General features: G+C 47.6%; 1 protein-coding gene across 2 annotated transcripts in view; it reads right to left on the bottom strand.

Annotated features, from left to right (window-relative positions):
- RIN2 (Ras and Rab interactor 2) overlaps window positions 1–12,862 on the bottom strand; it is a 1,094,313-nt gene that overhangs the window by 411,448 nt on the left and 670,003 nt on the right. Inside the window, exon 5 of one of the 2 annotated variants that reach the window (XM_078648965.1) lies at window positions 4,548–4,634. In XM_078648965.1, the coding sequence (XP_078505091.1) occupies window positions 4,548–4,589 (42 nt within the window). In that variant the 5' untranslated portion in view covers window positions 4,590–4,634. Of the gene's footprint in view, window positions 1–4,547; window positions 4,635–12,862 lie in introns of those variants that run through there. The other variant, XM_078648966.1, reaches the window with a different exon arrangement.

Below are 12,862 nucleotides of genomic sequence, written 5' to 3'. Positions count from 1 at the left end.
CTCTAGATATAGAGACTTTGAAATGAGTGGACATTAACAGTAGGTTGTCACACTGGCAGCTCAGCCAGAGAACATTGAGGGATCATGGACATACCTTAGAGCACGGGTACTCATAGTACGGCCCGCGGGCCAGTGGCGGCCCGGCAAGCCTTCCGTGGCGGCCCGCGGACCATGAGACATAGTACCCGTGTTTACAAAGACTGTCTGCAAACACTCTGCTGCTCTGTGGGGGCCGGGCAATTTATTCCGGCGAAGCCAGAGTGGAGCTGCAGGGGCGCCAAGAGGGTGTGAAATACAGCAATGCCCCATTCACATGCAAATGGTCTTTTTGAAGGCCTGTGAAATGCTCGGGTGGGGCTGTGTGTCTGTGCACGCTGGGGAAGCAGGCTGGGGAAGCTGTCTCAGCCCGGGTGACACAGGCAGGGTGGGGTGACAGAGGGAGGTAGAGGGACAGAGACAGAGGGAGGGAGGGAAATGGAGACAGAGAAACGGGGACAGAGAAAGGGAGACAGACAGAGGGAGAAAGGCGATAGAGGGATGAGGGTGACAGAGGGATGAGGGCGATGGAGTGCGGGAGGCACAGTGAGGGAAGGGGGGATTGAGGGAAGGGGAATGAGGGAGGGAGTGAGGGAAGGAAATGAGGGAAGGAAATGAGGGAAGGGAGTGAGGGAAGGGGAGTAAGGAAAGGGAGTGAGGGAAGGGGAGGGAGTGAGGGAGTGAGGGAGGGAGTGAGGGAAGGGGAGTGAGGGAGTGAGGGAAGGGGAGTGAGGGAGTGAGAGAAGGGGAGTGAGGGAAGGGAGTGAGGGAAGGGAGTGAGGGAAGGGAGTGAGGGAAGGGAGTGAGGGAAGGGGAGTGAGGGAAGGGGAGTGAGGGAGGGAGTGAGGGAAGGGGAGTGAGGGAGGAAGAGAGGGAAGGGGAGGGAGTGAGGGTGAGGGAGAGGGAGGGAGGGAGAGGGGGAATAGGGGGAAGGGGAGTGAGGGGAAGGGAAGGGGAGTGAGGATGGGAGAGGGAAGGGAGAGGGAGGAAGAGGGAGGGAGAGGGAGGGAGATGAAGGGAGAGGGAAGGAGAGAGGGAGAGGGAGTGAGACAGTCAGAATGAGGGTGAGATAGGGAGAGAGAGGGAGTGAGAGGGAGTGAGACAGTCAGAGTGAGTGAGACAGAGGGAGACCGGGGAGGGAGAGAGGGAGATAGAGGGATGGAGGGAGGGAGGCAAAGAGATAGATAGAGGGAGGGAGTCAGAGAGAGGGGGAGAGAGAGAGTGAGGTGTGTATGCCGGGTCTGGTAGCTCAGTGGACGAAGGCGTCTGCTGCAGGGACCTGTGTTCAACCTCATGGTCACAGTTTTTTTTTGTTGCTCTAGCCCCGCCCCCCCACTGACCCCGCCCCCACCGGTGCGGCCCTCGGACACAAACCACACTGTAAATTTGGCCCCCGAGAGAAAGTTTGTGAGTACCCATGCCTTAGAGCTTATAAAGTTAACTTTGTTCGTTGTTAAAAAAGGGGAGATATGTAGGATGCGCTCTAGTCTATGAGCGTGAACGCGATGACGCGTCACGCCATAGACAGGAGCGCGATGCGCGCGCAGGCGCAGTAGGCGCAAATAGGAAGGCGCGAACGGGGAAACGGAGTTGGCGACCGGAGCAGTCACTGTGTAGACGCTCGGCGCCCTTATGCTCCAATTACTTGTTGTATATGGAAATAAATACAAAGCAACCTTTTACCTACCTGGAGTCAGTGCATTGTGTGGGCAAAGGAACATTACAATTTACACGTTCAAGCATCTGTTCCTGTGAAAGGAAGGCACGTAGCATCACGTGACAGAAGGTTGATGCCGCCTTGGAATCAACAGGATCAGGCGCGCAACACCCATTGGGCTCACGGGGCTTCAGCCCCCCCCGTCGTGTGTGTCAGCCCGGGCTGACACAGCTTCCTTCGCGGCTGGCGGCGTCTAATTGCAGCCGCACCCGAAGTCTTCACAGGTCTGTTAAAGACCATTTAAATGTAAATGAGGCTTCCTAGAGAGTGAGAGACAGAGAACCCGAAAGAGTGACACAGGGAACGCTGTGATAGAGAGACACCGGGAACCAGGGGCGTAACACAGGCCTCTGCAGCCCCCGCAGTGCGTGGGGGCCCCGAGCTGCAGGGAGCCCCCTCAGCACAGTAATGAGGCCGGAGAGCTCTAGATGAAATCTGGGGCGGGGGCCTCACTATAGTTGATGTAATCAAACCGAAGAGAAAACTACAGCGAGCACAATATACATGTGTCCAAGTATTTAAGAAAATACTTCCATTTATTAAGAAAAACGCAAATGCCACCATGCTCATGCAACTAGCATTTCCTATCTGCCATTCTGCCTAGCATTCCCCCGTCACCGAAACTATGGTAAATGAGTGTTAAAATATTCACTCTTGGAAGCTAGCTCTCAGGATCAAACTAAATCAATAGAATGGTGTTTGCCACAGCAAAACAAAACACCTCTGTGTTCGGCAAAATATTTAAGCATTGGTAAAGCCAATACATCTGGCTAAAGGCTTCACTGGCATTGCCTCTTTATTGCCGAGTTTGTGCTGTGTTTTAGTGGCTTCATTGGTGAATCTGACAATGTACAAAATGTTGAATGGGTGTGTACATGAATGGATAAATGAGTGTTTCAATGAATGGATACTTGATAGGTAAGTGAATGAATGCATGTATGGGTATTTGAATGGGCAATTGCTTGAAAGAATAGTAAAATAGGGTTGAGAGTCTGCTGTAATCATATGCGAGCAACAGACCTGCAGGTCACAAGTGCAAATGCCAGTAGTAGCCTTTTGGGTTAACGGGGCAGTAGCGAACAACACAATATAATATTTGTTTTTACACTGGTTTTTTTATCACAAATATTTACAATTTAGGGAGCATACAAACACAGAAGTTTGTCCACAATTGCATGATTTTTGACCTGATAGAAACCAGGGTTAACATCCATGTGTCCAAATTCCAAGGCTGCTTTAGGATTTATTTATTTTTAGGTGAAAAAATCTGCTTATTCACTTTAGAAAATAAGTTTCAGGTATATGCCTTTACAGTCTGACATATTATTGTAAGTAAACAATTTGTTATCACGCCTTCGCTTTAGCTCCCTATTGTGCCTTTCTTATTCTCTTTCCTGAATAGAGAACCCAGGAGCCTAGCAAACAGAATCACCTGTGATCATCAAATCAAATGAGATAATATTGAAATTGCAGGAAAACCACATGCATTGCCAGTGCTCAATCAAATGTTTTTTGTTTGCCTTTTCTGTTTGCCAAAAATTGCTGCAGACTTACTCCAAACCTTGATTGTGCTTGAATGTGTCTAGATCATGTTCGTTTTAATTCTTTTATTCCATTGTCCACGTTTTACACATTATATTGAAAAGGAAATTGGAATAAACAGCAGAGAACAGTGATCACTATTAATAGTATCATCCAATATATATTTGTTTGCAAAAGTGAATATTTAGTTCCGCAGCAATGGCATATTTTGTTTCTCACAACGTGTTGGTAATTCATTTGTGAATTCCTCACCTGCTGTCTTTTTCAGAATTTGTAAATGGCTAAGAAACACGGCATGCTCTGATTTGAGGTGAATAAACCTTGTTGGGGTTTTGTCTGATGCAGTGTGTCAAACAGTCTGCAGTGCACACGCCAATGTGTTTCAGGCATGAACACTGACGTGCATTTACAGTTCACTTCTCTGAGAACACTATTTCTCTCCAATTAGTCCAATCAGTTGTTGATACAGCATGGGGCTCTGCAGTGGCCAGGATATGATTACATCTATGTTTTAGAATACCTTCAGCTTTATCCCAATTATTTTTAGGGAAAAACATGAAAGTACTCCAGAGAATGGGCTTACATTCACCATCCGCCACAAAAGGTACCATAATGGGGAGCCGCGGCCAACAGTCAATAGGTAAAGGGAGCCGTAGGTTGGAAAAGTTTGGGAACCACTGCACTATGGCATGGGCCCAGGCAGGCGGGCAACACCCATTGGCCTCAAAGGGCTTCAGCCCCCCGTCGTGTGTGGTAGCCCGGGATGAGACACTTCCCGGGGCCTGCTCACAGCCGCACCCGGGCACTTCACAAGTCTTTGAAAGACCGTGTGCATGTTAATGGGGCTTTGTTGTTGTTTCACCCCTTGTAAGAGCCCCTGCAGCTCGACTCTGCCGAGTGCCTAAAGATTCAGCCCCGCCGAAATTTTTTCTTAGCCCCCCCGAAATTTGACTCTAGTTGCGCCTCTGAACAGGATGTACTCCGCAAGTACATTCCCGTTCTCGTGTTGAAATGTCGAAAAAAAGGAAAATGCAATCACAAGAATAATCAGCCGCAGCTGTCCTGAAACACGTGGTGACTAGCTTAACTTTCGGGCACAACATTGGTGTTTTCGCTCATAGTGGATGGCCAGTTTGAATAAAAGTTGCAAAATTCACATTTCCAAACCACAACAAATACGTGTTTTTATCTATGCAACGTCCTCCAATCTCCCTCCTAGAATCGAGCCCTCCCCCCGCCTCCCCTAGTGTACCTTTAAGAAGCTTCCTCGCTTGTCCTGGCCGGGGGCTTCCATTTTCCGACTTTTTCCGGGCCAGAGTCTGCTGCCCGCCTTCAGCTCCTGAAATCAGAGACATTTTTTAATGGTTAGTCCAGTCTGTAGGAAATGCCTCTGCGAGCCACAGGAACAGTCACAACAACGTCAATGCCAAGATATTTGTTCCCCCTTTCTTTCCCGTCGGGCGTATCGTGCCATTTATTTCTTCATGAAAACTCATTTGCAGATTTCTCTTTGTGCTGATTTTTGTTGTTGTTGCAAATTGACCTGCTGCTCTCTGAGAGGGCGGCCTGGGTAGTTGTTTTTCTCAGCGAAACGGACCTGTCAACTCTCGCCGAGAGCGCTTCACCTCCCCCCACCTCCCGTGCGAGAATCTAAAGACTGTTATGCTATACTCGCTTTGAAGTCGAGAACAGAGAACAAACGTTTAAAGGGTCTGTATAATGTGACCACTGACTGCTGCAGCGAGACTAGTGACTGGACTAGGCTACATTATTTTGCCATGCATTTGGGGTATTTTATCTCATCTACCCCACGAGGGCTACTGGAACTATGCAGGCATAGCTGGCCTCCTTATGTGGCAGAGCTGTTTAAATTATAAGCAAGTTGAATTAAACACCGACAAAAGACAAATTATTCATCAAAGAAAAGCAAATTAGGAGGCAGGGAATGATGATGATATTTTTTTAGCAAGGACAACTGTATTTTTCATGAGATAAAGGAAACTGGGCAGCACATTCTGGTAATAATTTTAACACATACCCATTCAAAAGGGATCCCAACTGTACAGAAAATACATAGGGACTTAAGATAGAAAACCAGGAACATAGAGCACTACAGCACAATTATAAAACAAGCATTTACAATGCAATGGTCTCGGCAATATTATAGGTAGAGCTATTGGAATTGCTAATTATTTTTTTATCTTTTTTGTATCCCTAAATAAATGGCATTTTCATTTGTATTTGCATTAGCTTTGTTTTTTGCATATGTGATACCTATTGCATTAGCAGAGAGAGAGTGAGGTAGTGAGATAGAGAGAGCGAGTGAGGTATTGAAATAGAGAGCGAGTGAGGTATTGAAATAGAGAGAGAGTGAGGTATTGAAATAGAAAGTGAGGTAGATAGAGAGTGAGGTAGTGAGATAGAGAGTGAGGTAGTAAAGAGTGAGGTAGTGAGGGAGAGGGATGTTGTGAGGTAGTGAGATATAAGCATAGAGTGATGTTGTGATGTAGTGAGATAGAGAAAGAGATAGTGAAAGAGAGTGAAAGTGAGTTAGTGAGATAGAAAGAGTGAGGTAGCGAGATAGAGAGTGATTGAGGTAGTGAGTTAGAGAAAGAGAGTGACGTTGTGAGGTTGTGAGCTAGAGAGTGAGAGAGTGAGGTAGTGATGTTTTGAGAGAGAAGTTGTGAGATAGTGAGGTAGTGAGATAGAGTGGAGTAGAGCGTTATGTAGTGAGAGATAGGTAGATAGAGAGTGAGGTAGTGAGAGACAGAGAAAGTGAGGTAGTGAAAGAGTGAGGTAGAGGGATGTTCTGAGGTAGTGAGATAGAAACAGTGAGTGAGTTTGTGAGGTAGTGAGATAGAGAGAGAGTGAGGTAGTGAAAGAGAGTGAAAGTGACTTAGTGAGATAGAAAGAGAGAGTGAGGTAGTGAGAGAGAGTGAGGTAGATAGAGTGAGGTAGTGAGACAGAGAGAGTGAGGTAGTGAAAGAGTGAGTTAGTGATGGAGAGTGATTTTTGGTGGTTGTGAGATAGAAACAATGAGTGATGTTGTGACGTAGTGAGATAGAGAAGGATTGAGGTAGTGTAAGAGAGAGTGAAAGTGACTTAGTGAGATAGAAAGAGATGTTGTGACGTAGTGAGATAGAGAAGGATTGAGGTAGTGTAAGAGAGAGTGAAAGTGACTTAGTGAGATAGAAAGAGAGAGAGAGTTAGTGAGATAGAGAGTGACGTAGTGAGTTGGAGAGAGAGAGTGAACTTGTGAGCTAGTGAGATAGAGAGTGAGTCAGCGAGAGAGTGTTGTAGTTATTTTTTGAGTGAGTGACTTGTGTTATAGTTAGGTAGTGAGAGTGATATCGAAATAGAGTGATGTTATGGAGAGAGTTAGTGAGAGAGAGAGAGTGAGATAGTTTTATAGATATAATTTGAGTAGTGATGTAGTTATTTTTGTTTTGTGGGAGAGTGAAGTAGATATAGAGTGAGGTAGTGAAAGATAGAGAGAGTGAGGTAGTGAAAGAATGAGGTAGTGAGGGTGAGAGTTGTTGTGCTGTATTGAGATAGAAACAGAGCGATGTTGTGAAGTAGTGAGCTAGAGAGAGAGTGAGGTAGTGTATGAGAGAGTGAAAGTGAGTTAGTGTATTTGAGAGAGAGAGAGAGAGAGAGAGAGCGGTAGTGAGATAGAGAGAGAGTGAAGTAGTGAGTTAGAGAGAGAGTGAAGTTGTGGGGTAGTGAGAGAGTGATGTAGTGAACTTTAGAGAGAGTGTGTCGTGATATAGTGAGAGAGAGATAGTGATATAGAAATGGAGTGAGGTAGTATATAGAGAGTGTGAGGTAGTGAGATAGAGAGTGAAGCAGTAAGTTAGAGAGAGAGAGTGAAGTTGTGAGGTAGTGAGAGAGTGTTGTAGTGAATTTTTGAGAGAGCGTGTCGTGATATAGTGAGGCAGTGAGAGTGAGATAGTGAGATAGTAATAGATAGAGTGAGGTAGTGATGTAGAGAGAGTGAGGTAGTGAGATAGAGAGAGTGAGGTAGTGAGATAGAGAGAGTGAAGTTGTGAAGTAGTGTGTTAGAGAGATAGTTACTGTGGTAGTGATATTGTGATGCTGTGAGAAAGAGAGAGTTGAGTAGTGAGGTAGAGATTGAGGTAGAGAGAGAGTGAATGAGAGATAGTGTAGTAGTGTGTGAGGTAGTGAGAGAGATAGTGAGTTAGTGAAAGAGAGTGAGGTAGTGAGAGAGAGAGTGAGGTAGTGAGAGAGTTCGAAGGGACGGTATAGTGGAGCTGAGGAGAGAGTGAAGGGATGGTGCAGTGAGAGGCTGAGGAGAGTGCATCAGTGAAGGACGGTACCGTAAGAGGCTGAGGAGAGAGTGCAGCAGTGAGTGATGGTGCAGTGGAGGAGTGAGGGCTGCAGCCTGGATGGGGGGCGGGACTGAGCAGAGAGTGCAGCAATGAAGGGACGATGCCATCAATTTGAATATAACACGATGCAGCTGCGGGACAGTCTCAGCTTGGTGGTGCCTGCTGCAGGATAGATCACACCACGTGAGTCCGGGCTGAACACGGCTGCCAGAGTTTAATTTGTGCCTTCAGCCTTTCATAACGCTTCCCCCGCTGGTACCCAGAGGAAGAGTTTTAAAAGTTTCACCAGGCCTAGTCAGCGCTGCCCAGCCCTGCAACCTGAGCAGTCAGCGTAATCCTTTCAGCAGTGTCTCAATTTAATTAGGAATTGTTGCCTGTGGTCCATTTGGATCTTCTTAAGGAGCCTTTCAAAGTTATTTAACTGCTCGTTAATAATTCCCTCCTAAGATTTGAGGGTCAGAAAGAACTGAGAGATCCTGACCATGCAGACCCACAAAACTGAAGCTAATTTCCAATATCATGTATTAGGCATACTTATTAAAAGATCTACCTGCAGAGAAATACCAGCTTTCAAAGAAAAAATAACCTTTTTATAGATTACCAAAGTGGATTGTGTCCTGGCCCAGCAGTGAAAAAGCATTGAGTCACACAGAATAATATTAACTACTGTTGACTCAAAGTAAGTTGTATGGTTACAGCTATTTGATCTTTATTCTGTAGTTGACACAGTTCACATCACCCTATGCTTTTACTTACTCTTAACAACATGGGAGTTCTAAGAGCTGTCCTGAACCAAACTGACTTTCCTCTCTAGTGGCATACCACAAAATGATGGGGCTCCCGGCAGAACATGACGAGTGGCTCCAGAGACTCCCACGTCACCACTCTTCGTATGCTTTTAATTGAATGGGAGTCCCCTGAAAGGGGGTGGGGGGGGCTGCACCACTGGGACTACAGAGGCCTTTATTACACCGCCGTTCTTCACTGATCGATAATTGATCTTTTTACTGCCACCCTTTTTCTTGGCACTGTTCTGACCTGTTCCCCCTAATGATTGGGGGTTAGCGCGGCTGATCCCCTAAGTCCCTAATGATAACTGTGACATTCTCAGAGAAAAGGGGGAATGCTCTCGTGAGTGTCCTCCGACCAGGTACATAATATACCTGAGAAAAGATGAGACCACCCCACACTCTATGAAGCTTCTGAAGGCGCATCGGCACACTTTCACCTTCATACCATGCATTGTTTTAATACACACTACAGAAGGGATTCTAAAAGAGTCCTGGGCAAAACCACTAATGCATTTTGGAGATGTGCTCTCATAAACCCCACAAGTGTCCTCCAGCAAGTTACTGCCCGCACCTTCAAGGGTTCGAAGTGAAGTGGTACACTCGTCCCTTCCTGGGTGTGCCCAGAGCTGCTGTAACTCACTCAGCCTCTGGTCCAAAGGGTTTGACCATAACCCCGTACATTAGACACCACAGCCACAAAGGAAGACATGCTTTTAGAGTTAACCCAAACCCACCCCCCCGCAGAAGGTACCCTTAAAAATATCCTCGTGGCACAGATAAAGCAGCCCTCCGCCTGGTAGATTGGTAATACATATAACTGTTGGCAATAACGAAAGGAGTTTTGTAGGTTAATATTTTTAATTGTCTGGGGATAGACTCTTTTTGGTCCCCGCTGGCGAAGGATAGATTGGTGGATGTTCACCAGAAACCAAAGTTGTCTATCTTGCTGCTTGCCCTGGGTGCTAAATCCCATGTTTCAAAAATGCCCTAACAGGAAGAATGCGAGATACTGCCATATTCCGGAATGTGTTGTAAGGAGGGTGGAAATAGTTTAAAGAAAGCGTTTACATACAAAGCGTGTGCCCTGCTGCAGCATTCCAGCCAGCAGGGCGGGGGCGCTAGAGGGGAGAACGGACCACACCCTAAGAAGGTGTGAGGATGCCCCTTGGAGTGAAGGGTTTGGGGTGGGCGGTAATAGACTAGGAGAAGAAGATAACTGCGAGGTAGGCTCGGTGGAGATAAGCATGTGTTTGGGGGGGGGGGGGTGGGGGGGGGCTTCTTGCGGTTTGCCTACTGATAAAGATACTCTGGTGTGCTTCGTGCCCCCTCCTCTGTCACAGGAATAAAGGGACCTCCGAAGTACCCTGTGGCCCGGGTAAAGCAGATTCTGCCTTCACCTCCACAACTAGAGGTGGCCGGAGCCACACGGCGCATAGAGGCCTCAGTATCTGTACACAGAATGCGCAAGGGACACGTGCAAGGCCATTGGGGGCACAGGCAAAGGCAGAGAGGGCGCGGGAGAGGTTTGCCTGTCACTGTGGACTGCTCCGATAAACCACAAGCGGCCACAGGGGGGAATGTAGGTAGCGCAGTGACGCTGTATAGGGGGCGATACATTAACCACGGGTTCTTGCCATCTACACCTCCGACTAGGAGCGGGGCACGCGCGTGGGAGTTGTGTCAGCGGTTCACTAAAATCAGCCACGGTTTGGAGTGCTGGAGGGTGATCTCAGCCGAATATTTGTAGGGCGCACAAAAAAGGAAGACCTCTGTCATAGTGGAATACAGGTGACGGGGTGTGATAGTTGAAAGTGCAGTAGGCGTCAGTGCTGTAGGGTGTGAAGTACATTGGGTGGCAGGTCCTGTCCATGCAGAGGGCATAGGGACTTCTCGGGGTGCACTGATGTTGAGGAGCTCAGGACATGATTAGGTAGGTAAGTGTGCAGAGGGGTTACCATAGCCCGGCAAGGTGGTACTATAGAGTAAGCTGTCGAACAAGTATGATCCACAACTCAACAGGGTAGATCAGGGCCACAGAAGGGGGTAGGGTGGCAAGATGTCGGGTAGAAGCAGGTTAGGACATACATGGTACGGTTGTTTGGGGGTCAAACGTGGTTGGGGCTGCCCGTGATAGGTGCGCCTAAGAGGTGGTATCGTTTCCAGTTCTTGCGACTCTTACCTCTATAGGGCTGATCGGGGTGGCGGACAGCGGCTGTAGGTACTCTGGGTGCAGCAGGTGACCCCCATGAGCGCTCAGCATCTTGAGCACCCTGATGGGCAGGCGCTGGGCCTGTCGAAGCGGGTCTGCGGGTGGGAGCTGGGGTCGCCCGGGGGCTCCGCTGTGCGAGAAAGGTAGCCAGTAGAAGGCGATGCCCGAGTCCCCTGGTTCCGGACTGTCGCGGTGCGCTCTCTCCTAACTCTGGGTGTCTCTGTCCCCCAGACTCTGCTGCTTACATCCGAGGGGGGGACCGTTCATTTGGAGGAGGGCGGCGGAGGGCAGCTGCGTGTCCTTGCTTCTCTCCCGGTTGCCGATACACTGAGTCCGCCTCTCGCTGAGCACCGCACCAGGGCTGCCTGCAGTCACCGGTAGAAATATGGGACAAAAGGATGCGTGGGCGTCCAATACGCTGCTGGAACGACTGCCGACTTAAGGGCCTCCAACGGAGGCCTCCTTACTCGGCGCTGGCTGGGCAACAATGGCGCCCACAAAGCTTACGGCATTTTTCGGATTTGGGGGCGTGTTTTGCTGTTCTGAGTGACGGACGACGTCACTGTCTAAAGAACAGCAAAAATGACGCCCCCAAATCCGAAAAAGACGGGGCTTCTTTGGAGGGACGGCTCTCTCCTCCAATGGCTGGCCTCCTTTTAGGAAGTCAGCCAATGGTGGAGAGACAGAGCAGGGAGGCGGGTTCTGAAGCCCCACTAGAGGACATTAATTCTCCGGACCGGAAGCTGCTTCGCAGCTTAACGGTCCCTCGACCTAAAAACAGTAGAGCAACCTTATGCATACAACAAAATGCCAACAAGCCACACAGTTGGCTATCGAGGAACTTCAAACAGAACTTTCTACCATCCAGCAGTGCATCTTTTCAGTCCTGTTAAGTGATATAGTTTTATTCCATTCTACAGAACATTTTGGACAGACCCATCTGGCACCCACATGCACATTAGAGAGCACCAACTAAAATAACACTAGAAAAGCAATGTCACCCGAAAAACGCTTCCTTATTGGTACAGTTACAAACATATCAGAACAATTAAGAATATATTTGCTTAAATGTAACACAACAACACGCGCACAGGATTCCAATCGGTGCATAATTTGAGCCGGTGGTTGCTGGTGGTGGCCAACGGCACTCATTTTTAGGGGCCAGCACTTATTTTATCGCATCAGACTTTTATCCAGATCAATAACAATATAATAATAAACAGCATTTGTAAAGCACGCACTACTTCAGACGAGGTGTCCCAGTGTTGGGGGCCGTTGGGAAGATTAAACGAGCTGTTGCCCAGAGCCACATGGTGCTGGGCTAACCTGCCACCGGCACCAGGGATCGAACCGTGAGCCACAGTGTTCCGGAGTCTGCTGCCCTGGCCGCTGCACCCAACACCCAAAACGAAGGTAGAAAAAGACTAAAAAACTGTCACAAAGTGAGAAAGCATGGATCCGCAAGTGTGAAATAAAGGTGCAGGTAGTGTCTAGTAGAGTATTAAAGAGGCCTGAGGTGGATTTAAGACTAAGCAGCCTTGCTATTCGGCATGCTAACATTTACATTCACCTACCACTGGCTTCTCAGCAGGACTTTAGGCACCAGCACTCATTATTTTACAAATTAAGCACTGACATTTGTAACCAAGTTATATAATTGGTTCTGATGCATGTCCACACAACGCTGTTTTAGGGCAAAGTAATGGTAAACAGGTAACCAAGAGGAACAGATTAAATGGCAAAGTAAACCACAAAGTTCTCTAACAAGATGGGGCACATCTAATTCTTCATTTTAACCAACTTAACTATTGCTAAAACAAAAACTATGCAGGATGATCTTCGCTATCCAAACACAATGACACTGTGGTGTACAATAATCCTAGACCTGTAAAGGGAACACAGACTCTAAAAGCATTATGAGGCCACAGAAATGTTAATACTTCACCATTCACGGATGTAGATTTACACGTTGTATGACTTCAAAACATGGCCAGTAGTATGCCTAGAAAGCTATGTCATTTACAGCTTTCCATACATACTACTGGGAATGTCAAGTGACATTTGCTATTTCTTGAGTGCTGAGATGTTCGCACAGTAAATCACTGCATCGGGGAAAAGTAGGCTCCTGTGCAAATGCACAATTTATTTATTTTCTTACCTATGGACCAAAAAATATCTCTGCGCAGAACAGAACCTCCTTTCACCACACCTCAAGTTC

The sequence above is a fragment of the Lissotriton helveticus genome, chromosome 6 (genome assembly GCF_964261635.1).
Source record: "Lissotriton helveticus chromosome 6, aLisHel1.1, whole genome shotgun sequence".
In the NCBI taxonomy this organism is placed as follows: domain Eukaryota; kingdom Metazoa; phylum Chordata; class Amphibia; order Caudata; family Salamandridae; genus Lissotriton; species Lissotriton helveticus.
Note: the sequence above shows the minus strand (reverse complement) of the source record. Positions and strands in the feature narration are given on the sequence as shown.